The following is a 26,288-nucleotide window of genomic DNA, read 5'->3' as shown; positions in this document are numbered from 1 at the left end:
AATTCTTCTGGGCCAGGAGGTGCGTGAATACCTCCCTCACGTCATAATCATTACGACGCTTGACCGACCGACATCCAGTGAGCTCGAGATCTCTACCGCTGACTGGAGTGGGTTATCTCCGGGCGGCCCCCGTTCGAGTTTGCTGTGCGCCGCCTCACGAGACTGAATTCTGCTATCTCTTCTGTCTCTGAGGACACTGTACGTAAGGCTAGAGAGCGAGGCTGTCGAAGCCCGAGTCGCGGACGAGCTTCTGGCTCGTTTGGACTCGTACTGGACGGCGGACTAGTAGCAATCGCCACTATGTAGCAATCATTGCGGTGTACGACACAGTTGGTAATTCTGGTAATACCAGTATTCGGACCTAACGTGACTATTTCGACGACTTGGAGTGCACGTCCCGCCGGTCCCTCCTTTGAACGTTCTCTCCTGTTGAATCAGAATACGATCTGAGGGCATAGAGCCAGTTCGATCTCATTGCAGACACACTCTCTCGCTACAGCAAGCCCTTGGACTCGGTTAAGTTGATGGTGGGAGACAACAGCTCGGTGAGCCAGTATATTGGTTGCAAGGAAGGCGGTATTCTCTTGACCGGCTGTGCTAGCCATATATTTAATCTGGCCGTAAAGGATTTTTTAAAGGAGGAGGACGAGCTGACCATGAAGGTTCACGCGCTGATTTCCAAGCTTCGGACTATCAAGGGTAGAGCGATCTTACGCCTCGTCTCTCATCTGTCTCCGCTCCTGCGGAATGACACCAGATGGTCGAGTACTTACGAGATGGTCGAGAGACACGTGAAGCTCCAGATGTCCATAGCTTAGCTGGGTCACGGAATGCTTGTTGAGCATGGGGTGCAGCCTTTGCTGCTGCGGCGGGCCGAGCACCATCGCGTCAAGGTGTTGATCGATGACCTTACTGCTTTTGAGGCGGTTACCAAGACGTTAAAGAAGTCTAAACTGACACTATCAGCTGTGCGTCGTCTTTCCGACCAAGACATCAAACAATACCCGTCCCTAAAGCCTCGGCTAGCTGCGACAGCTGCCACCAGGATTTGCTGGTGCGTCTCCAGTCGTTAGCTATCCCGATTATGAGCAAGGTGTGGTCAAGCTGTAGCGGGGTGAGGCACTAAATTTGGCTGAGAGGACGGCCTGTGCAGAATTTAGAGCGCCACGTTTGAGACAAGCACCCGCAAGAAGTGCAGACGACTCTTTGACTGTCAAGGCTGCATTAAAGAGACGCAAGGTTGCCAAGCGCTCACACTTCGTGGATGTCGCCTACATCCCACCGACTTCAAATGAGTGCGAGCGCTTCTTTTCTTCGACCAAGCTCGTGCTGTCGGATCTGCGGAAGCGAATGACCCCCGAGAAGCTGGAGATGGTGATGTGTCTGATGTACAACCGCGACCTGTGGGACGTGAACACTGTTGATGAGGTACGATTCAGAATTGGGAGGAATGATACTAAAAATTGAATTATTCATTTCTTCTCTTGACGCGAAAGTATTAATCTATGTATTGGATTATCGGGACCCCTGCTGTCTGGACATGTCGACGATGTATTTTATTAACCTACTATTTTTCTGGCATAAAAACGGTCTTGGACAGGGCCCTTAGAGGTACACCAACGGCAGCTCTACACAGGGGTCTAAATAAAAAAAAATTCCAGTATCACTAAAATCAGTTTTATAAAATATAAAAACGGATTACTGCAACCTTCTTAAAAATATGAATATGATATTGCTCCAATATTTCCAGTATAATATACAAAAGTAGGCTCATGAAAACTTTAGATGCCTTACGAAACAATTGGACGTCTCAGCACCGTATCTTGATGTCTGTATTGCCCATACTAGCTCTTAGTTATGAATCTGATAGCCAATCATTATCTCAGAGTAGCAACTTGCAATGATCAACGGAGGTGTTCTTTCAGCTGCAGAAGCTGCAGCGGTCAAGTGATTCGAGATCTGAAGCAGTTGTAGCAAGATGAAGACATGCAAGGAAGATTACGCGACGCATATTCTTTGTGCTGGTCCAAGCAAGAGCGCTAAGCATGGAGGAGACAGTGGTGATATTATCTACAGCGAGTTGTAGAGCAGCTACCCCCAACATCAAATGCATGCGAGCGATTAGACTCGCAGTGCAAGCTGGTGCTTACACCTTAGCAAACATGCATGTTACCTGCAAATTTTGAGCTGATTATGTTTTTGCATGCAAACAGGGATTTATTGGATGTGACGAGATTAGCTTCAGCTGGAAGTGACGCAGAGCTGTAGGCAATACTGCAATACTTACTGCAGTTTTTTATTGGTAATTGTGGAATTTCACTTTTTATTATTGCGCGGGCCCACCGTCAATTCCGTGTAATACTGTATTGGAGAACCCCTGGCTCTACAGGATATCGGCTTTTAAACCCGCATTTGACGCTAAATTTGAATTGCATTTGCCAACGGTATTCCCGTCGAGCTGCTAAAATCATTTCATATCGGAAAACGATGTCGCTTGTAGCTCCGTGAGCATAATCATGGTCATGACATGCACTCATACGAGCGGCATCCCGCACCTGAATAATAATAAATTTTCGCTGTCTCACATTTCTTTTGTTTGCTACTTCCTCTGTCCAAACAGTTTCTTGATAGGAGAGATGATCTCGGCGTACACCATATACCAGTCCTCACTCGAATAATCATTGTCGACGAACCGCTCGACGAGCTCAACGCTGTCCATAATACAAACAGCAAAGTCCAAGTAGGTAAAGTGAGTCTCAAAGACCTGGAAACTGTTCACCATGAACTCCTTATTGGCAGTACGAAGCCACTACACTCCACAAAATTGATGCCTTTAAACAGAAATAAAATGTGGTGTCGCGACGCTAGGAGGAAATCGGTATTACAGGCGATTTGGGGCTGAGGAAAGGCCCTGGAGTTCTTGCTAGTGCCTCGTATTATATCAGACGCGGGCTTCGAAAGAGGGTATCACGCTTGGTGACGCCTTCTATTGCGTCCCGAAGTTGAGGGGTGGAGTTGGGGTACCAGAACTTGGAAGTGAAAATATGAGCCGAAACAACATTTTTGGTAAGCTTATTTTAGATTTCCTTTCAGAATATATTGGTGGATCAATTAGTAGATTTACTGTAAGCAAGATGTCTGAAATTTTCAAAGCTAGGATAGCAGCGCCAAGGTCTGCGGCTGTAGTGCACTATCGGAAGGCAAACGCAATTTGAGTGGTCTTCGAAAAATCTTTTACATGTACTTCGAAGTATATCCCTGTTCAAGACAAATCCTTGGTGAGTTTTTCCAACGCTGATCAGATTAGGTGAAAAACTTGCTACCGGAACAGCACTCAGTAATAATACATGTACAAGAAAGCTACCGGTACTCCAGTCAGTATATGTAGAGAAGCAAGACCAGATTTCCCGCTAAACCACCTGGTGACTAAATTGGTAAGCAAATAAGACAACATTTCTCCTTACTCACCACACTTAGTGCTGCGCATTAGGAAGAAGTTTTTCCGTACTAAAAGCGTCCTAAACGTCCTAACTTGTCCTAATACCTACTGTCATAAATTACGGTATTGGCACAAAACTTCGGCATGGGTTATAGGATCGTTAGGACAGTTAGGACAGTTAGGACAGTTAGGACAAATACGAAAGTTGTAAGGCTACACTACCCATGCCAACGAGAGATATCTTATGGCTTACAGAATGCAGAATGCTACTCAAACGCCATGTATTCCCCGGGGACTTCAACGTCCACAGACCGCGCATGAGCAGGAGCGCTCTGTCGACCATGCTTGATGTCGTCCAGCAGTTTTATGTAGGAATGTGCCTCTGCCTTTGCAGCTTCAATGAAGACGAGAATACTTGGATGTGGCGCACCAATGCGAGCAGCAAAATCGCGATTGTACTTCTCCAGCGGGTTATTAGTCCGATTTATCATGCTCACATTGTTGCGCCGCATCTGGCTCACGTTCCACAGCGACGTGTCGAACCTCTTTGTCCACGTTCGCACAAAATACTTCCAGAAAGCGTTCCATTTAGTCTTTGCTGCGGTCTCATCGATGATGCTTCGAACATACCGTAGTCCCTGCCAAAAAAAATTAATTTTATTTTAGTAATATTTTCCGTAAGTAAAATACAAAAATTACGTACCTTGTCCAGCACTTCTTCGGCAGGAATGACAGTAAGCACGTCCAGTTTTCCCGACTTCATGGCGTCTGCGATCTGTTCCTTGGAAATCTTCAGTTCTATCATCTTCCTACGTAGAGCCTGCTTCCAGTGGAAGAGGCAGCCAACAATGTTGGCTGCAGGGAACTGCTCAATCACAGCGTTAATGAGCGCAAGCTCAAAGTCACAGGTAACATCACGAGGCTCCAGCTGGCGGTCGGACGCCATGATGAGCTGCTCTAGTACTCGCCAATACGTTTCTTGGCTTTTCGAATTGACGAGTGCGCTTCTTGCAGAAGCGGTAGTTCTTGTGCTCCATGGACAAAGTTGTCAAGTGACAATAAAAATTAAAACAGCTATGTGTTTCTGCATGATTGGTTTTCGTTAACTTTTAAAAACCTCAATCCCAAGTTCGACTCAAAATAGGTTTTAGGATATGTCCTAAATTTCCGACAAAAATACCGGTTTTTAATTTTGGACAGTATTAGGATTGCAATGTTTTTCCGGATTTAGAACCTTTTTAGGATACATTTTGCAATCTATTCCAGTAATTTACGACGTATTTTAGGATTTTGTAGGACAGTTAGGACAGGATTAGTACAGAAAATTCGACACCGCGCATTATATTATAATACATGTGCGATAGTTAGCTAAAGAGTTAATAGTAGTAATAGCAGTGACACCAGAGATACGAGCATCGCCCCACTGTCCACCGATCAGATCACATTGTAATCGATTGCTACCGGTAGTTCATCATTACACTTTTAGCCCGACGCAGCGTAATCCGATCTCCTATTCTTCACCCGAACCGAAAGAAATTCACTACGTTCAAGAGCGCACTCGTTGCTGTGTTGATCCAGGCCTCCTTCACTTACCAAGCAGCCGGCCACGGCAACATTTTCGAGCCAAACCCTCAAGGTGCCGATGAAGCCCACAGGTGGTTCTTCGGCGACCCCGCTGGAAGTTTCGACATGCCCGAATTGGTTGGCAAGTACACCTATGGAGAGTACTACAAAGGTGTGGACAGCTGGTTCACCAAGAATAACGTCGACAGTGTGAAGGACTTCTTTAAAAAGTATGTCCCAGAAGTCCCTGAGTGTGGCAACACCAAGAAGAACGGGACCCCTCAGCCATTGCCGTCTGACGGCTATGTGAAACACGACTCATTGGGTAACTCCCACCCTGGTCCGTGTGAGGTTTGGTGCGATGATATTCGTGTCTTTCATGACATGAACTGTGCTGGCAAATTTGCTGGCGAAGTGCCGACCAAAGTTCCGATTGACATGAAGACATGCAAGTCTTCTTCCGAGTTGGTGTTCTACTGGCTGGCTCTGCACGTTCAACCATGGCAAGTGTACATCAACTGCGTAACACTGGATGGGGCGGGTTCTCCCGGATCTAGCTCGAAGAACTCGACCTCGAAGGCTACGAAGGCAGCAACAGCTCCGACCTATTCATTTGACAAAACACTCGACGACGACAGCGCTGCTGATCAAAGTCAGCCTGCAGAGACTCCTATCACAACCACTGCACCGGAAACGCAAGCACCTCCAGGTACGACTGCGCCTTCAACCTCGTCGTCCAAGTGTCTCCGTCGTCGCATGTCAATCGGAATTTTAGTCGGCACTTCGCCAGCAAATTTGCCAGCGCAGTTAATGTCATGAAAGACACGGGTATCATCGCACCAAACCTCACACGGACCAGGGTGGGAGTTACCCAATGAGTCGTGTTTCACATAGCCGTCAGACGGCAGTGGCTGTGGGGTCCCGTTCTTCTTGGTGTTGCCACACTCAGGTTTTTTTGGGACATACTGTTTGACGAAGTCCTTCACACTGTCGACATTATTCTTGGTGAACCAGCTGTCCACACCTTTGTAGTACTCTCCATAGGAGTACTTGCCAACCAATTCGGGCATGGCAAAACTTCCAGCGGGGCCGCCGTAGTAAAACCTGTGGGCTTCATCAGCACCTTGGGGGTTTGGCTCGAAAATGTTGCCGTGACCGGCTGCTTGATAAGTGAAGGAGGCCTGGATCAACACAGCAACGAGTGCGTGCTTGAACATTGTGACTTTCTTTCGGTTGAAGAATAGGAGATCGACTTGTGCTGCGTCGGGAAAAAACTGCAATGAAGAGCTACCTGTAGCTCGCGATTATTAATACAATGTGATCTGATCGGTGGATAGAGGGGCGATGCTCGTATCTCGCAGCACTGGTCCTAAACAGCAGCTCTACAGAACTGTATTGTAAGCTACGTTGAGTAAAAAGAAATTTATACTTACATGTACACAGGACATGTACTGTTCGGCATTTAATGATGTATGTTTACCATGTTTGGAAATTCCAATTGAATTGATGTCAGCAGGTGGTTTAGCGGAAAACCTGGTCTTACTTCTGAGGCTCGGGTGCAGAACCCGGTGTTCATTTACCCGGTACTGTATTATAATACCATTCAGTCTGAACTGCAGACTGCATATTGTATCAATAAGTTATTAATACTGAGTTCTGCATTGTAGTGGTAACATGTTCTTCGCCAAATCTGATCAGTTTAACTACCACCTGATCATGCTCACCTAGGATTTGACCGCGAGATTATCTCGTGCACAGTACTGTACAGTACCGTACACTTTTGAAGTCTAACTGCTATAATAGCTCCATACGCCCTGCAATCTATTCGTACGACTGTAAGCAGGTTAGTTTGAAACAAAGGAAGCTACATGTACACATACAATAAAATAAGACGGTTGGTCATGCTGGACCTGGACTCGATCATTGTACACTGTACAGTAGCTGTAGCAGCTAGGACGTAAAGAACATAATATGTACTGTGAGCAAATCCGAAAAAAGTCGTTTCCCCACACAGTGAATCACACAGACTGTGACGCATATACATCATGTAAACATTATGATATTTTTGAAAGTAATAGTACTATTTTCAATTGTAAATACCAATAGTAATTCAGTTTTTTTAAAGTAAGCATAATATTCTAATATTAGCTCGGAGATTTGAAAAATATTAGATACTAGATGATACTTTATGATCTTTCCCACTTAAGTACGCTTCTTGCCTGCTAAGTGAACCGAGGGCTACCAAAGAACTCTTTCGGTCAGGTTCTAGAACAGCAGTAGGCTTTAAGACTGACGAGTATTTGCTCTAGTATTTCACTGTGACACAGACAAAGGCGATCAAGATGGAAAACTGCAAACGGTTGCAGTCGATAGAGCGAAATCAAAATATTTGCTCTTGTTCTCTACCGATAGCCTCGTCCACATCGTGCGTCTAATAAACCTGCAGCCTGTAACGCTAGATTAATGCGCTTAGCAGTGCCAACACACCACACCAACCTTGCCATCACTCTTACAAGCTGTCAGGTTGGCCAATTGTACTTCAACTGGTCACCGATCGAAAATTTTCATTGCTTTTGTGTATGTACAGAATTAAAATAATACGGTAGATTCTACTGAATAAAATTCTAGATGATTTACGCTCTTAAATTTACCATTCAGGGACAGGAACCGTAGTTTCCGACGTAGTATTTCCACGCTCTCCGGACTACAGCTTCCGGGACCTTGAAACAAACCGAGTTGCTTGTTTTCTGGCTCATTTAGCGTTTAGCGTTAAGACAGTTTTGCATCATTTAAGCAACATGCATAGTTTATCCAAGTGATCCTTTTGGTTCCTTCTCCATAGGTACTAAATAAAGCTCTTGTTGCAGATTTAGATAAACAGTAATAAGTGTTTCGATAGCGGCACTGCTATCTACCAGTCTACCAACATGGTTTTTTTATATTTGAAAAAATGACATTTTTCGTACAAAACATTAATCCGGTAACGCAAAGTCGCCTGCATGTAGTTGTGTTTGAATAGCAACAATCTATGTACTATTGACTCAGGTAACAAACCATGGGGGCCGCCCACACCGCCAATTAAATAAGATTGGTTAGGCTGTCCAGCCAGCTAAAGCTGCCCTCCCAGTAAAATTCGAATGTCTATGGCCACATCCTCCACTTCATGAAAGCCGTATCTGTGTCTGTGATAGAGAGACACGACTGTTCTTGGACTCCAGGTCTTGAGCTCCAAGTTGGAGAAGGACAAGCTGTTGCTGTTGATCATCGATTTATTGATAATGGGGTTGATACCGTGACGCTTCAACCCTTAGCCCTTTTAACGCTCCAATCGGATGCCGTGACGCCACAGCCCATGATGATATGGGTTCCTTAAGGGGTAAACTATGATGCCGTGACGCTACTGTACGTTGACATGTCAGTTTCTATGTAGCGTAAATGTAGATTTTCAACATGTGTTGCCCTTCAGTCTTCAGGCTCGGATTCGGGGTCGAAACAAATACGAAAGTGTTTCCCTCACATTCCCCTGTTGTCCCCTGTTTGGTCTTTTAACAGTGCTATAAGACTTTTAGCTGAAAATGCCTTTTTTTAATAATACAAAATAAATATGTTTTCTCCAGGCGTGTTCTGAATCACTGATTCGCCCATGATTTCATGAGCCGATCAGAAGCGAATGTCTGAGTGAAATCTGACAGTGGTTTTGCAAACGTGGTACCACCGCTGTCGCCAACAGCGTCGGACCCACTCGCTCATTTTTCAACTCGCCACGTGCACCATAATCAGCCCAAGGACTCAAAGTGTACTCGACGTTTCTTACAGTCCAACGAGTCTAATGCGAAGTTCCCTTCTTCTCCTCGCTATTGCCTTCGTTGTCTAAACGAGCAGCAATGATTTCTCGGAAAGTGCACGTCGTCCCCAGCTCGAAGTGTCAAAGCCAGTTGTGGACCAAGCCGCCGAGTTGAGCATCGACGGCCAGCGTTTTCCACGAACGCAGACGATGAAGAACGTGGAATGACGGAGCTTATGGCGAAGCTGAAGGCATGGTTTCAAAATTTTAAGTCATCGTTGACCAAGACGAAATCGGGTCAGGCGATGCGGACGAGGTATCAATTTGGCTGACAAGGTGTCAAAAAGGTCCAGGCTTTGACGTACAAGAGTGGATTGAAGAAAGCGGAATACCTGATCAAGAAGGGCACCGCCACGGATGTTCCGTGCAAGATTAGTCCTGAGGCGTACTTCGACGCACTGAAGCTGGACCCGAAGCTCAAAAATATCGTGGATTCGTCGGCTGCAAGACAGAACAACCCTGGCTTGAAGAAGTTTTACACGTACTCCAACTTCTGGACTGCTTCGCAAAGGCGAAAGATCAGGTCAACAAGGTACATACGGTAATATCATTTACGACGACAGAACAAGTTCAGTCCTGAATCGTACATTGAGGCGCTGAAGTTGGACCCGAAGCTCAAACTAATTGCGCATTCGAAGGTCGCGAGAAAGAACAACCCTACCTTGGAGAAGTTTTTCACGTATGCTACCAAGACCAGCTCGAAAATTAGACTAAACAGTGGTAATAACAATCTGAGCTACTTTGTTCAGTTTTGAATTTACAAAAGGATGCATTCATTGGATGGATTCCTCTCAAAAGCAATCAAATAAGCATTCTGGATTTGATATCCAGTCTCAAGGTATAATCCATTTATTAAAGCAACCTAAACTTAACTCGAAATGGATACTTCACGGAAAAGATATAAATTTAGCTCCTGTAAAAGATTATTCGATACTTTCGCGTAACATCCTTGGATTATCCGATATTTGATGTCCGATAAGGAGATCTACATGTATTAAAAGTCGACGATATTGGTATAGAAATAGCCCTTCTCGGTGTGCTCGACTTCGTACTATCGACTCTAACAACTGACCGGCAAGTCTGACTTTTCCTTTTTTGACAAACTTTTTAGCAAAACCGCATATTGAATTGTATTTAAGGTTTATTCCACGTCTGGAAATTAGTACCGACATGGAAGTACTAGCAATTCCGCTTATACGAGGAGAAAGATGAAATACAAACGTGCCCAGACTTTCTTGGCAACCGCAGTAGGTTAGCTCACTGAGAATTTGCAGTTGTGAAGAAGCTGGAAAGAATCTCGCCGATGGATTGAAAATGACCATCCCTTCCAAATAACAATACCCTTATATAATAAATCAGCAAAGTATAGAGGTAACATTCTAATCAGTAAATAACTCGGCAACAACGCTATTGTATTAGCAACGTATATCAGACACCAATTTTCTCCTGCCCTGCAGCAGTACTACATTTCCTCGGGGAATACTATTATTGTATTTCCGTTAAGCAATACCACTCTCTAGTTTTCGATAGCTGATGCTCCCTTCGCGCAACATTCAGGCTTACTCATGTGTACTATTGGTTAATATATTCCTGTACCAAGCAGAAGTGGACTGCTCGACAGGCATAAGCTTATCGGGGTTTTATTAAGTTGAAATGTTGAGTCACTTGACATTTGCGTTAAGCCTCTCTGTCTTGATCTTTCTCACAACTAATAATTTACCAGGCTTTAATTAACGAAAAAGCACTAATCCTTTGGAATAAATTTTATCGAATTTATCAAGGCACTTAATGTACTTACTCAGTCATGTCAGTTATACTTTTGTTTATGTGGTAGCAGCAGAAAGCTCGTCGCGAAGCTCGTGCACCTTAACACACCCCATAAACAATACTCCGGATTGACTTCACCATGACATCACACCACGCCATGATATTTGCTGCCATCTCTTGCTGTACATCCTCCCGAACAGCGAATTGGGGTCATTGAATCTTCAAGAAAGCTGAGCCTCTCATCGTCACGACGAGTTCTCCTTCCTCTCCGTTTAGTGTTGGCTTTCTCCGTGCCGTAAAGACAGCAGTAGCAGATAAATCCTTCCGCACTAGTTTGGCTGAGTTGTACGGATAGAGTCCGTCCTCGTCGATAGAATCGAGAACTACGATTCCGTATTCCCCGTCTGGATCCATCTTCGGAAACAGCAGCGAGCTAGTTTCCATCGTGACTGTGTCGTGAGCTGTCGACAACACTCGAGCGTTGTACACGATGCCATCAATCGTCTCGTAGTCGTCTCTGACCGTGACGTATCCGAGCCGCTCCGTTATGCTGACCTCCATATTCGTGAGGTAGTACAAAGCCACATCATAGACTTGCTGGAGTGATTTGACTCCAGGGAACTGTACAGTTTTGAAGCGTATGCCGCAGAAGTCGCCTTCTGGAGACTCGAAAAGCTCGTCTGAAATAGTCGTCTTGTCACTGCCAACGATTCGTTTGAGATCCATGACGAAATTGTACGCGTTGCGAAGTTTTTCTTCTCGGATCGACACGAGTTTCGCCCGGCGTTTGTTCCAGTCTTTGGGCAAGCAAATGTAAGTGTAGAGTGGGTGTGACTGCTGCGATCTCTACAGGAACGAGCAACAGTAGTAGACTGCGATCTACGGACCAAAGAGTAAGTAGCAGTAGCGCACTTACTAGGTACTGGCTCATGGCAGACTGCATCTTAGCAATCTGAAGATGTTGGGCTCGAATACTTTCGCTCAGTGTTGTATTTTCTGCTTGAGTCTGCTTCAGACTATCGTCCACTCCGGACTCTTGCTCGGACCGAAGTTTTAGCACAATCACTTGTGACTTGAGTTTGCGCACCTCCTCGCGGAGTTCATTATAAAAGAAACGATGAAATCCCACGATAACTCACGCATCACGTACCCGCCGAGCAGCGTACGTGCCCTTGCAGCGTTTGGTCTTCTCGTCAAGCGCCATGCCCCGCTCTATTTACTGTCTGAGACCTAGCTGATCCTCCATTTTAGCGGGCTCCTATTGGTCAAGCCGTTTTATGAATTATTCCATAACTCACTATCATAGTCGGTACAGTATATGGACAGGGCTAATGCAAACCAAAGATCAAATGATATTTTTGACAATTTTCGAAATTAAATATTAATAGTAGCTCAGTTTTTCAAAAGTAAGCATAACATTTAAATATTGCTTTAGATATTCAAAAAAACTACAAGTAACCGTAGTAGATAACTTGATAATACTGTATGTTTATATATTCCCACTTAAGTACGATTCTTGCTTCCTTACCCTCTCCTCTGTGAACCGAGGGTTCCCTAAAGAACTCTTTTGGTCAAGCTCTAAAGCAGCAGTAGTGACGGCAGGCTTTAATACTGACGAGTATTTGCTCTAGAATTTCACTGTTGACACAGACGAGACGGAAAACTGCAAACAGGTGCAGCTGCTATATGTTTGTAGCTGCTGGTAAGGTCAAAACTGAATGCTGCATGGCTTGTTTGCTTAGTCTTGGGTCCTATCCTTTCAACTAAAGAATTCTCTCTTCTTTCCTGAGATTCTCCTTATCCTCTTTCGTGTACTCGACGAGGAAAAGTCTTTGGTCGACTAACATCAGTTAGGTACCCATTATAAAATAATATTATCCCCCATGTTAGTTGCTCGGAAGGGTTTGATTCGGCGTAAACGCACCACCTTATAGTAGTATTACTTGTCGATGAGCATTGTGTCATTATCACGGACGCTTAGTACTCGAGCCTCAAACAGAGGTTGTAACTTTGGAGCTCCCTGGTCGTGTTTAGCAACCATTACTATCTCATCCGGATTGTAGTCTTAGTCAATGCGATTGTAACAAGTCTTGTAGCGCCTGCTTGACGGCATGTCGTATAGCTGGTGCCGTGCTGCGTTTGTGGCCCAGGTCCGTACGATACCGACTAGTAATAACGCCTGTTGGCTCGGTCACCCGCGCCGGGACGTCTGTCCCTATTGATTAATATCAACCCTATAAAACCGTACGCTCGTTTGATCCGTAGTCGCCGCCCTTGGTGTACACAAACACTCACACGACCACCGATCCAACTCGTTGTACGGACTCGACTCGCTGCTCCGCTGCTGAACGCAACAGAGGCTTTTCGCTTCCGTCTCCTTGGAGACTCTCAACCACCTCGGCCGTCCGTGCAACTGTCCTGCGCCGTCTCTAGAACCCGCACGTCACACTGCACAACATCGCGAGCCACTGTTGCTCACGAAAATGCTTCTAGTGCCTCGAACCGCCTAGAACCCAGCGCCCTGGATTACTCGTCCGCCTCAGTAGCACTCGACAGTACTGCCACTGCCCTTCAGTGCCACACTACTCGCTTACTCGTCCGTCTACTCGTGCCAGTCTTGGCCGACGTCTCGCACTTAGTGCCGCACTCTGTCGTACGGCTCTGTCGCGTCGCTGGTGTCTCCCGTGCACCCGCGATCTCCAAACTGGTTGTGCTCGACACCACCAATTCCGAACTGAGCTCTTCCTCTCTTGGCGCCGCCGGTCTTCGTTTTGGCCGCACGCCACACAGCTCGCACGATCCTGGTGCCGCCAATCTTTGTTTGGCCGCACACCAGTCCGCAGCTGCTCACCCACCTCACTTCGTCCTACACTTCGGCACTCTGGACGTACTCATCGGCCTTCGAGCCGTCCGCGAGCGATTCACCGACTATAACCCTTTGGTTATCGCGACTCTTCGCACTCCATCCAGGTTCGCCGACTTCGCCTCGCCCTTCTTCAACTTGGTCCCGTCCCACAAAGGTTCCACAGGCTTGCTGGATCCGCACTGCGTCACCATCACAGGCCCATCGCTTACTCCGGTCCACTGCCCTGTTACACGATGTTCATTTTCGCGTGTGTTAGCTTGATGTGTACGTTGATCTTGCCAATATACATTCGTTGGGAGATCAAACAGCATATCTCGTCCAAACACGACTTGTCCAGGCGTAAGTGTTACCTAGTGTGATGTTGGGCCCGGAGAGCAAACATCACTGCTGATAAACAGTTTTTCCAATCACTATTGATTCTGAGCGTAGCCTGTCATTTATTGAGCGGTGCACTCTTTATACCACTCCACTTGCTTGAGGATTTTTTGCTGTAGTACTTGCTCGCTGTACACCGTAGCTTTGAAGTAGCTCTCGGAACTCTCCACGAAATTCAACACCTTGGTCACAAATACATCTTTCAGGTCGCGGGTATCTATTGAGTCAGTATTGATCCACAATTCGAGCTGCTTCGGCACTTGTACAGTCAGTCATTGCTGCAGTTTCCACGAGTCTAATACTAGTATCAATAATCGTCATGGCTCGCCAATGATTTTGTTCAAATGGTCCTATACAATCCACTGCGATTTCTGTCCATGGTCCTCTCTCTACTGTTGTTGTCGGTAATTTCCCGTATTTGTTCTTGTTTGTCTTATTTCGTGCGTATTGAGGACAATTGCAGACCCAATTGCTCACATCCACAGTCATATCGGGCCAGGACGATGCACTTCGTATTGAACTCAACAATAGTTTTTCGCCAGGATGCACTAGCCAATCGTGGTAGGTTTGCAAGAACCTCACCACTAGCTGTACTGGTAGAATAACTGTCCCGTTCACCCTGCTGACTAGCACTTTTGTGCAGCCAATCGCACGCCACTGAGCTGATGAGCCTGCTTCAAGGCCAGCTTTCTCTTGCGCTTTCGCGACATCTACGAGTGAGAGAGAAAATAGTTGGGAGTTGTTAGCCTCTGTGTCCTCTTCGCAGGCAGTACCTGCTGCTTCATTCACGGGTAATCGTGACAATGCATCAGCTACCACGTTATCTTATCCTTTGACAAACTTCATCACTACACCTTATTCGTCAGCTTCGAGTCTCCATCGGAGCATTTGTACTTTGCAGAATGTCATTTCCAAGGAGTATTTGTGATCCGTGTGGACGCAAATTGGACACTCTCACAATATTGAGCTAAATTCTCGCAGCTTTTCTAAAATACCCAATAGCTCCTTCTTGTTGCTGGTATATTTCTGCTGAGCTTGCTTGCATTTGTTTTACCAAAAGGCAAGTGGCCGAATTTTCCGCATTATCACCCCACCTAACTGATGAGCAGATGCGTCGTGTACAGCTAGACCGGCTGCGTATAGTCTGGATAGGCTAGTAGCGCTCTTGTCTTTCACTTTGTCGAAAGTTTGTTGTTACTTGGCTGTCCCCTGAAAGGGTCGCTTGATAGACGTTAGCGCTGTAAGCGGAGCTAGTGTTTCTGACCTTCCTCTCTACATATCCGTGTGATAGTTAGCCGGCCAACAAACCGACGGAGATCTCGTATGCTCCTCGGTCGGTCAATGCTCAAAATATCAGCCTTTTTTCGAAGAGGCTCTTTTCCTTGTGCGCTTTGAAATCCGAGATACCACCACTTCAGTCATACAAAAATGGCTTTTTTTCTGGATGAACCACAACTCCAGCTTCATGCAGTCTTTGTAGAACGTTTTTTATAATGTTGCAAATGCTAACCAAAGGAGTTTGATAACACTATAACATCATCAAAAACACTCTTACGAAGAGTAAATCCCCCAATAATTGTTGCATTACTGCATGGAACTCGTCTGGTGCTGTATTAATCCCCATTGGGAGACGACAGTATCTGTACTTTCCCCATGGAAGAACAACTGCCGTGGACTGTCGACTAACTTCTGCCAGCTCACGGGAATAGTACCCCATATCTAGCTCGAGCGCGTTTACAAATGCTGGCTTTGGTAGCTCACGCATCAAGTCTTGGATACAAAGCAGAGGATAGTAATGTCTCTGTAGGCAACGATTTAGCCCACGGAAGTCGGTGAGAAATCTAATTGGTCCATCCGTTTTTGGAATCACAAAGGCCGGTGCTGACCAGGGCGGGTCTTTGTCGAATTTCAGCACCCCCAATTTCGCTAGTCGCTCGACCTCCATCAGCGTCGCCTGGTATATCAACGGTACGGCATAGGGGCGCTGTGCATGTGACGCACTTCCCGATTTAATCGGTAATTCGTATGGCTTTAACTTCATTTTTCCAAGTCCTCCAAAACATACTACCCGATGTGTCCGCAATTTATCCCAAAGAAGTTTTTATCGTCTGTTAAATTTGGATTGGAAATCAGTTTTTTCAAGTCAATTTCTTTTCATTGTCTGCTTAAGGGATACTTCAGTGCCACAGTTGTTTTTAAATCCCTTCCCAGATCATTTTTCCATTTGCATCTCCGACCGCCGCTGCATAATCATCCGGGGAAGCTGGAGCATGCCTGAGGTACAAGGGGTCTTGTTCTCCCGGATTTGACTCCTTTACTGGGGCGGCTGCAGCGGAAGGGTGTAGTGGGCCACACCATTACATAAGTAGGTAGATTTATATTACAAAAGTAGGTGCAGCAGCACACGGCTAGCGTGTGCTGAACTGCCGTCATCCAATTGGTTGATATATGGGGAGCCAGACCCATTATCAGCCAATAAGGGGTTGACGTGTATTTGAGGGGTCAGGGCAAGCTGCCCTGGACCTAAATAAAAACAGAGTTGATTTTTCTTCAGACTAAGCACTTGGTTTCACTATCGTGGAATTTGTACGCTTCCTCATTGTTACGTGTAAGCTAGTAACGGACACTCTAGGCCCGTTACACCTGGTAGCACTTAGTAGTCCTTCCCATGACCAAGTTCACAATGAGCCAAGGCCAGACGTCTGAATTTTCAGGGTCAACCCTGGAGCATGCTGCTTTCGCTCATCTCACTCGTGTCGAGTGGGAAGCCTTTCACCGCCTTGCGGCGGTGTCCGGTGAGGCTGTTGTCGCCTAGCGACTCCCGATCAACAACGTCAAGCAGTTCAAGAGTTCATGGAACGCGAGCTCGCCGACGCAAATCGGCGAGCGACAACTCCCTCGCGTTCCTCGAAGAATGACATCGTCAAGTTGGAGAGGTCAACCTACTCCGGTGAAGGAGCGAATCGCCTTCCGTTGAATCGCTGGTTCCGCGAAATCGACATCGCTATCGCCTCGAGGATGATCGAGGCGCAAGGAGCGAAAGTTAACTTCTTACTTTCCCGACTGGCAGGGAAAGCCAAGGGGTGGGCGCTCGGCAAACCGGTCGTCAACAACGATGCGTTCTCCACCCTGGAGGCCCTCCAGAGTGATCTTCGTCTCTCCTTCGAGCCTCCACAAGACGAGTCCCGAGTGCGCGCAGAGTTCTTCGCTCTGTGACAAGGCAAGATGACCATGCGCGACTACGTCCAGAAGACACGCCACCTCGCGTCCTGCATCGTCACCAATCCGATTGATATGGCATCTCAAGTCCACGTCTTCGTGTTCGGCATGCGTGAACGCATGACGCGATACTGTCTGACTCGAGCGGAGCCCTCCTCTCTCGAGGAGGCATTTGCTCTCGCACTCCGTGAAGACTACGTGGTGGCGGCGTCGTACGCGCGGGCAATGTCCGCGGAAGCTCAAGAGTCAGCTCCGGAGCCGATGGAGATCGACGCGATTGAAGCGTCGAGCAGCCGCCGTCGTGCAGCCCCTCGTGCAAATGGTGGTCGTCCCAGTCGATCCCTTACTTGCTTCCGCTGTCGGAAGGTTGGACATCGCGCGGCTGAGTGCCGTGCGCCCGCGCCAGTGCTCGCGCATACTGTTGATGCCTCTCCTACCGTTCAGCCAAAAAACGGTCAGGGCCAGTAGGTGCGGGGCGCTCTACTGGCTGGAATGGAGGTCCGGGTCCCCCGGTGGCAACCCAACCTTCTAGCCCTCGTGTGCTACACGCACACTTCAATGCCACCACAGCGTCGGGCGACTCAAGACTGATCATCATCAGCCTCCATGTCGCCGGCGCCCGACGTCCACTACGCGCGCTTGTGGACTCAGGAGCGACAAACAACTACTACCGTGAGTCGTGTTTGTCGACGCTACCCAGCGAAATCTCTGCCCGCAACGGTCGCGGACAGGTTGTAGTCAAGCTTGCTGACGGCAAGCCGCGCCACGTCGCGCGGCGCGAGATCACGTTGCCGTACACGTTCGACGGCTTTCGCAGCAATGACGACTTCCTCGTGATTGAGATGAACTACGCATTTGATTGCATCCTGGGCATCCCGTGGTTGTCACGGTATCAAATAGAGATTGACTGGTTGGCCCGCACGGTTAAACTCCGCAGCGGTTTCGACGTGAGCGAGGTGTTCACCCATCTCCTTGTTGCCGAGAAGGACTGGTCCCACGTCACCGTCGTGGGCCGGTCGTCCACGACGCAGGCTGTACACAGAGTGAGCGATGGCCCTCTCTGCACGGCTTGCGCGGTGCAGTTGCACGAAGACTCCTCGCCGCGAGGCGAGGCCAAGAACACGATGGCGGTCGAGCAGAGGCTCCCGCAATACGAGCAAGCGGTCGAGCATGGGTTCCCGCAGCGCACAACCGTGGTCGAGCATGGGTTCCCGCGGCGCACCACAGCAGACGAGCATGAGTTCCCGCAGCACAATATGGCGGTCGAGCATGGGTTCCCGCAATGCAACACGGCGGTCGAGCAGTCGAGGCTCCCGTCACCCGAGCCGGTGGTCGAGCAGTTGGATCTCCCGTTGAATGATCACGCGGTCGAGCAGTGGCCCCCGCGTGTGACCGGCACAGTCGAGAATGAGCTCCAGTGCCTAGAGCGGGGTGATACATCGTCCAGCGAGAGCGATTCTTCCTTCTCGAGTACACACTCGAGGCGCCGGGTAAAGAAGTCAAAGCGCCGTCGTTTGAAGCCACGACGTGAAGCTGCACCAAGCGGCACCTCACAGACGGGGTCGGTCTGTGTCATTGAGCACGTGGACGACGGCATGGGCCGTCAGCGCACCGTCGATCTTGCGTGTCCACCTCGAGACGCTCAATCGATCACCCGGCTTCCAGGTCACTCCTGGAAGAACTTCCTTCGTGGTCTCAAGGTTGGCGAGGTTGAGCAGGTCTGCCTGATCACAGACACTTCGCCTACGCCACTCGAAGGGAACGCCGTCAGTGATGACGACGGTTCCACCCGTCCCAAGAGCGCCGAGCCGAAGTCCGCTCGCGAGGAGCGATTCGCAGCGCAGTCCTGGGAGTCCTTGCGCGAGTCTGGTAATCCAGTGTACGAGACCGTCCGCGAATACGCGGACGTCTTCCCCGCTAAGATTCCAGCCGAACTGCCTTCCGATCGAGGCGTCCGCCACGAGATCGATCTCGTGCCCGGTTCGAAGTACTGTGTGACGCGGCAGTGGCCGCTGCCGCAAGACCAAGTCAAGACCATCGACGACTTCTTCGAGAATCGCCGTAAAGTGGGTTACGTGCGTGAGAGTGTCTCTCCACACTCGAGCCCAACGTTCTGTGTGAAGAAGACCACAGGCGGATGGCGCATCGTTCATGCCTTTAACAAGTTGAATGATGCGACCATCCCTGCGCAAACCCCAATTCCCCGGAAGGACATGCTGCTCGATACTATGTCGGGCAGTGTCGTCTTCAGCGCCATCGACTTGACCGACGGATTCTATCAGATCTTGATGAGACCGAGCGACATTCCGCTGACAGCGGTCAGCACCCCCAGCGGTATGCTCTGGGAGTGGCTTGTGATGCCCCAAGGCTTGAAGAATGCCCCCGCCACGTTCAATCGCATGTCTCCTATGTGCTGCGTCTGCTTCGAGACTTCGCACCGAGCTACTTCGACGACATCTTCGTGCACAGCCGCGCTGAGGGGTGGTCTCAGCGCGATAGAAGTTCACTTGAAGCACTTAAAGCAGGTCTTCCAAGTGATGCGCGAGAACAAGTTGTACGCAAACCTGAAGAAGTGTATCTTCTGCGCGCCGGAGATTCCGGTGCGCGGCTGCTTCGTGGGCAAGGACGGCGTTCGCGCCGACCCGGAGAAGGCGTCCTCTATCTGCGCATGGCCGACACCAAAGAACCCCACTGAGTTGCGTCAGTGGCTGGGACTAGCGAATTATCTCCACAAGTACACGAAGAATTACGCCGGACTGATCCAGCCCCTCTCATCACTCCTGAAGAAAGATGCCACATGGGCCTGGTCACCCGCGCACCAAGCCGCCTTCGACTCAGTGAAGAAGAGCCTTGCTGAGGCACCGATCCTAGCTCTTCCCGACGACTCGAAACCATATCACGTCGTTTGCGACGCGAGCGACTTTGCCATCGGCTGTGCGCTGATGCAGTTTGACGACGAAGGTAGTGAACGGGTCGTCAGCTATCAGTCTCGACAGATGAAGCCAGCGGAGCGCAACTATCCTGTCCACGACAAGGAGCTTCTCGCGATGCGCTACGCTCTGATCAAATTCAGAGTGTACTTACTCGGCGAGCAAACCTTCGCAGTGTATATCGATCACGCATCGCTGAGGACAGCGATGAAGAGCCCTCATCTTTCCCAGCGAATGGCTCGCTGGTTGTCGTTCTTCTCCGAGTATAACTTCGTGGTCCACTACAAACCCGGCAAGAACAACATCCTTGCCGATGCTCTGTCTCGTCGTCCAGATTACGACCCACGCGATTCGCTGGGTCGACAGCCGCTGCATGATGAAGACGACGAAGACAACTGTGCTATGTGCTTGGCGTCGGGATTGAACCTGACGAGCGTGTCTCCAGAAACCCCACTCCGCGACGAAATCCGGACTGCGTATGAATTCGATCCGGTCTATTCGAGTATTCTGGAACATCTCCGCTCGCCCAGTGAAAAGACACTGAGTGCTTTGTCCCGCTTCACACGCCATCAGCTCGATAGGTATCGGATTGAAGACGGGCTGTTAACGTACAGCATCGATCGCTCCGATGCTTCGCGTGTAGTGGTCCCCAACGACCCTGACTTGCGCTCACGGATCATCCATGAGCTCCACGATATCCCACTTGGCGCTCACTTGGGCCGTGAGAAGACATTCGCCGCGGTGTCGCGCGACTTTTACTGGCCCCACATGTATAAGTGGGTGCGCAAGTGGGCGAGGAACTACGAGATCTGCCAACGCGTGAAACCGTCCGCATCATCGCAGGCTCCCCTGCGTCCCTTACTAGTGGCCACCGAGGCATGGCGCTCGTTGTCGATGGACTTCATCTTTGGCCTCCCACCCGACTCCGCCGGGCGCTCCGGTGTCCTGGTATTCGTCGACAGGTTCAGCAAAATGGTTCACCTCATCCCGGTCCCGGATGCGATCACCGCGGCCGATACCGCGGTGCACTTCGTGGACGCAGTCTTCCGTCATCAGGGCATGCCCGAGTCTATCGTTTCGGACCGCGATCCGCGGTTCACGTCTGCTTTCTCGACGAAGCTCTTCGAGCTATCAGGGATAAAGCTGCTGATGTCGACGGCTGCTCATCCGGAGACGGATGGCCAAACCAAGCGAGTTAATCGCGTCCTTGAGGACGTACTTCGCAGTTACGCGACGTCGTTCACGAGCTGGAGCTCGTTCCTTCCGCTTGCTGAGCTCGCGCTGAACAACGCGGTTCACGCATCGACTGGCCTGACTCCTTTCTTCGTCAACAACGCTCGGCACCCTCGCGTTCCAGCTCTCCTCGCTGTGGGCGTCCCACGGCGCCGTGTGGCACCACTCTGGGTGGGGGTGAAAGAGGCGACAACCAATCTGTGACGACTCTGGTTTCGAACCCACAACCGGTTACCATACCGGTTGCCGACAAGCCTTCTGCGCCAACACCGGTAATGGACTCTCAACCGGTTTCCATACCGGTTGCCGACTCCCCGCGACGCGGTGTCCCCTCTCGCCTCGTGGACGAATCTTGCCCTGATCAGTCCTGGCACCGCTAACGCGGTGTCTCCATCAGCGAACTACGCGCCAAAGCAACCGGCACGTCCGGCTGACAACACCGCTGTCTCAGACTTCCTCCTCCAGCGCCAAGCAGTCGCCCGTTACGTCCGCGATGCGCTGCAGACAGCGGTCGACAAGCAGAAGGAAAACGCGGACAAGCGCGGCCGCAAACACACAGTAAAGCTCGCGACAGGAGATCGAGTGCTCCTGTCGACTTCAGAATCAGAGACTCTGCCGTAACCAACCTCGGCGCGAGTAAACTCGCACCGCGCTTTATTGGGCCATTTACGGTGACTAAGGGTATTAGCGAGGCTTACACACAGGATATCCCTACGTCGCTGCGGCTACATCCGACGTTCTACGTCGGACGACTCAAGAAATACCTGCCCGCTACGATTCCTTCTTCGACTCCGTCTCCTGAGCCGCCGACGCATATAGCGGCCGCCCCGCCCGACGCGCGCGCCGAGCCATCGCGCCATTCACACCAGGCGCCTGCTCCACCGTCCCGCTCTGCAGACGACCATGTACCGCGCGCTCAAGAAGCCTCACGCGCGCCAAGAGCTCCCGATTCGACTGCCGAGTCGCACTCGCAGTCCTCACGGCCTTTGCAGCCGCGTCCTGAGCCTCCTCCGCCTTCTGGTACGCCGTCCAGAAGCTCCCCGCGAGATCTTCCTCGGGGCTTCCAACCAGAGCGTCAGTCGTATCAGCGGGACGGTCCCCCGCCGATTGTCGACTCAGCTGGCGAGATCCGCTGGATAGTCGAGAAGATTGTCGATCACGAAGACTCGCCCCGTCGGTCGGGGCAGCGCCATGTGTCCGCCAGTCGCACGGCTCCCGCCGCGCGCCGCTATAGGGTACGATGGCTTGGCTTTCCGGCGGACCAAGATACGTGGGAGCCCCGCGCGAATCTCCTTCGCGATGTCCCGGATGTGATTCAAGAGTACGACTCCAGTCTTCCAGCGTCAGATAGCGCCGCGAATAATCACGCGGCGATCGAGAACGAGATCTCCAGTCTGCGCGACCACGCCAACGTGATCGAGAACGACGCTGCTGGCGATCGCGCGAGCGCGACCGAGAACGACGACCCGAGTTCTCGTAATCCCAACGGAGCGGCGGAGATGCGCTTAGTGTCGGCGCGAGCCGGCGCGACTAGTGGCGCTGGCCTTTTCGGACAGCGAGCGACGGTAACGTTGGATCCAGGCGTTCTCGCGATCACTGAGCGGATGCTCGGCGACATGGGCTCTCCACTCGTCCGTAGTCGGGCGAGACGACACGCATCTCCTGCAGCCTTCAGCAACTCGCACGTAGCAGATACGGTCGTCGGCGTTCCAAGCGCTGTCGCAGATTCGTACACGCAGCTCGCCCAAGGAATGGCCCTCAATGACTTCTTCCCGGTATGCGATCCAGTCGGCGAGATTCTCTTCCTGCGCTTGCGTCCGGTTCCAGCGCAGGATGAAGGCGCACCACGACTCCTGCAGCGCACTGTGGTCGACGCCGTCCTCTGGCGCAGCGCACGATAACGCCGGAAGAGGTCCTTCATCTCGTCCAGAGGCTCCGGATCTTGCGCTCCGGAGATGTCATACAGCGGACAGGGTCTCAGCGCTTTGTCCATCACGTGGGTGCCGCGTGCCGCTGTCGTCGCGCTCATCAGCGACGTCGCCGTCGCTGGAATCTGCTGTTGCTGCTGTTCCATCGTCCGCGCCTGTTGTCTGCTGTTCCATCGTCCGCGCCTGTTGTCTGCTGTGCCAGTCGTGCTGTGCTTCTCCTGCGTGGCGCAGGATCTGTCTCGTCCCCGCCTCGTTCGTTCCTGTCGGCCACGATTCCCTTCTCGTTTCTCCTTTTGATTGATTTGTTCTCCGCCTGTCGCTTATGTTGCGTAAGTGCAACTTTAAGAGGGGGGTGATGTAGTGGGCCACACCATTACATAAGTAGGTAGATTTATATTACAAAAGTAGGTACATCAGTCAGGACAGTTCAGCACACGCTTGCCGTGTGCTGAACTGCCGTCATCCTATTGGTTGATATATGACCCATTATCAACCAATAAGGGGCTGACGTGTATTTGAGTGGTCAGGGCAAGCTGCCCTGGACCTAAATAAAAACAGAGTTGATTTCCTTCAGACTAAGCACTTGGTTTCACTATCGTGGAATTTGTACGCTTCCTCATTGTTACGTGTAAGCTAATAACGGACGCTCTAGGCCCGTTACAAAGGGTTACTCTTCATTTTAAACGGCTTTATCGGTTTAAAGTGTTTTTCCGATCCGCATTCAAATGTGGCTTAATGCGAGGCGAATCTGGATTTCGAAAGCATGTATCTTCTTGATGGGTTTTCCACTGCTTGCTGAGGAGCTTACAACACTTTCTTTCAGTTTTTTTAGTCTCCGCGCAACAGATTGTCGGTCGACATTTCTCCAACTCGTCCACACTGCAGGTATCGTTTTTGCAGCTCCTTTCGGTCCGTCCAACGTGCCTGCTGAGCCACCACTTGCATTTGCCAAGTACGCGACATGCCAGCTCTAAAATGCCGACGTCGTTCCGTCACCGGCATTGCCCCTTCATCATCGTAAAGCAACCATCTTACTAATGGTATTAACACGTCAAATTTATCGATATAATCCGCTACCGTCATGTTTCTCGTCTTTTTCAACGCTTTAATTTCATAATGGAGCACTTCACGTGTTTCTAATGGGCAATGGCGCCCAGTCGATACATCCATTGCCATCACAATTGCACGCCACAAATGCTCACTATCTTCCTCTGCACGCCCCACGATGTCTAAGAACACATTTAAAACGCGATCTTGTAGTAACTACGAAACCACCACATGTAGTCTTCGTACGGATCATTCTGAGTGGGTCATGTCAAGGAAGATATAAAGACGATTGATCTCCCTTTGGAACTCAGCCACTTCTTCCAGCATCCTCCAGTAAAGGGGGTCACCCTCTCAATTTCTCGGTATCTCCCACAAAACTGTAGCTTCACAGCAGGTGGTCTGGTCTCTCCATTTTGCTTTTCTATAGCACAGAATTGACATTTCAACTTGCTATTTGTTTGAAGTTGTCGATAAGCTCAAAACTGAGTGCTGCATTGCTTGTTTGCTTAGTCTTGGGTCATATCTTTTCAACTAAAGAATTCTTATTTCTTTCCTGAGATTCTCCTTATCCTCTTTCGTGTACCCGACGAGAAAAAGGCTTTGGTCGACTAACATCGGTGTGACACCCATTATGACATAACACAGTTGTTTGGAGTCGATAGAGCGAAATCAAGATATTTGCTCTTGTTATCTGCCGATAGCCTAGTCCAGATTGTGCATCTCCTAAACCTGCAGCCTGTGACGCTAGCTTAATGCGCTCAGCAGTGCCAACACACAACACCAACCTTGTGTCACTCTCACAATTGTCTCGGACTCACTGTTGATTAGTAGCACTTCAGCTAGTCGAACTTTAGCGACATATAGCAGTAAACGTGCTCTCGTGTCCATTACTCTGGCTAAGCCTCTTTGCTTGGGTAGGGTTTGCATACGTCGGATCTCTCTCTTCTAAGGGTATGTACGTGTAAGAGACTGGATGAGTCTCTTCCATTTATTTTTATCTTGCGCGTGGCAGCGCAATATATAGAGGTCAGCAGGTCGTCGGAGTCCTTAATCGTCTAATAAATTCTAAGATCGGTATCAAGGACAACAGGGAGCGCTGTGCGCTGCTTTTTATTCAGCGCAACTTGAACGCGCGGTCCTGGCATAGAGATCACCCGGAGAATACTGCAGGCTCCAGCACGCACAGCTTCCAGGTCTTGGTCAATCGCCACGCTCAACAATTTCTCTCGGACCAACTCCGAGACCCTGCGCACGAGGGTAGGTGGTGGACACACAGCAAACGCAAACGCCCGAGCACTACTCGACTGGTCTTGACAACACGCACTCAGCTCCCTCAAACGTGTACCCATTTTGAGCCGCCGGCGCAGTGAGTAGTCGCGCTGCAACAAAGCGTTGAAGGTCTCTGCGGGATCATTCGTGGAGGTGAAGCCATTGGGAGCGGCAAATACCTGCCACGTCGTGAAGGTTCCAGTCAGCCATTGCGCGTGAATGTACTGTGCAAAAGGCACCAAACTGGGCTCGTTCATCCAGCCCTGCAAAATTGCTCTAAAAACGCCCCGTGGCTACGAGCGAAGTGCAAATCATACAGCCCTCGTAACACGCGTACTTGTGCACCCGAGGAAAGTATCTTGACCCGCTCCTGGATGTGCCTCATGACGTGAAAGAAGCACACCAGGAAGCGGTACCTCGGATTATCCCAAAGACTGCAGCGAGCGCGTTGCATTGAGATCTGTCGCCATCAGCCATAGCGTAATCTACCGTGAGGTGCCTGTCTGAGATCCAGAAGTATACACGGCGAAGTGAAAGCAGGGCGGCCTGGAACATACGCGGCGTCTCTTGAGACATCACGAAGAGGGCGACCAGGTGAAACCTTCGCGACCGGTCCGAGACTCCTACAACCAGCACATGATAGTCGCACTTTGTCTTGTACGGTCCGTCCAGGTGAAGGATGAAGCTATCGGGCGGCACGGCCATCCTCAACATCAGCGCCTTCGTCGATATGCTCACCAAGAATGACCTCTTGTCGGATCCGTTACCGACTATGGGCTTGCCTAGGTTATCCATATGCCAGGTGATG

General features: G+C 49.8%; 3 protein-coding genes across 3 annotated transcripts; 2 read left to right on the top strand and 1 right to left on the bottom strand.

The window, feature by feature from the left end:
- Nucleotides 1–8,996: 8,996 nt before the first annotated feature.
- On the top strand, nucleotides 8,997–10,158 carry PITG_04687 (uncharacterized protein; the record flags this gene model as incomplete). Its single annotated transcript, XM_002905378.1, has 4 exons — nucleotides 8,997–9,005; nucleotides 9,134–9,378; nucleotides 9,421–9,566; nucleotides 10,121–10,158. 4 exons carry the CDS (start codon nucleotides 8,997–8,999, stop codon nucleotides 10,156–10,158), a joined length of 438 nt encoding a protein of 145 aa, XP_002905424.1.
- Nucleotides 10,159–10,823: 665 nt separating this feature from the next.
- PITG_04686 (uncharacterized protein) lies at nucleotides 10,824–11,817 on the bottom strand (the record flags this gene model as incomplete). Its single annotated transcript, XM_002905377.1, has 3 exons — nucleotides 10,824–11,410; nucleotides 11,526–11,703; nucleotides 11,764–11,817. The coding sequence occupies 3 exons, from the start codon at nucleotides 11,815–11,817 to the stop codon at nucleotides 10,824–10,826; spliced, it is 819 nt and encodes a 272-aa protein (XP_002905423.1).
- A 482-nt stretch (nucleotides 11,818–12,299) lies between these two features.
- On the top strand, nucleotides 12,300–13,740 carry PITG_04685 (uncharacterized protein; the record flags this gene model as incomplete). The annotated part of the gene is made up of 3 exons (XM_002905376.1): nucleotides 12,300–12,315; nucleotides 12,879–12,930; nucleotides 13,107–13,740. The coding sequence occupies 3 exons, from the start codon at nucleotides 12,300–12,302 to the stop codon at nucleotides 13,738–13,740; spliced, it is 702 nt and encodes a 233-aa protein (XP_002905422.1).
- Nucleotides 13,741–26,288: the final 12,548 nt, after the last annotated feature.

The sequence above is a fragment of the Phytophthora infestans genome, genomic scaffold (genome assembly GCF_000142945.1).
Source record: "Phytophthora infestans T30-4 supercont1.6 genomic scaffold, whole genome shotgun sequence".
Taxonomy (NCBI): Eukaryota; Oomycota; class Peronosporomycetes; order Peronosporales; family Peronosporaceae; genus Phytophthora; species Phytophthora infestans.
This window is presented reverse-complemented; position numbering and strand designations above follow the sequence as displayed.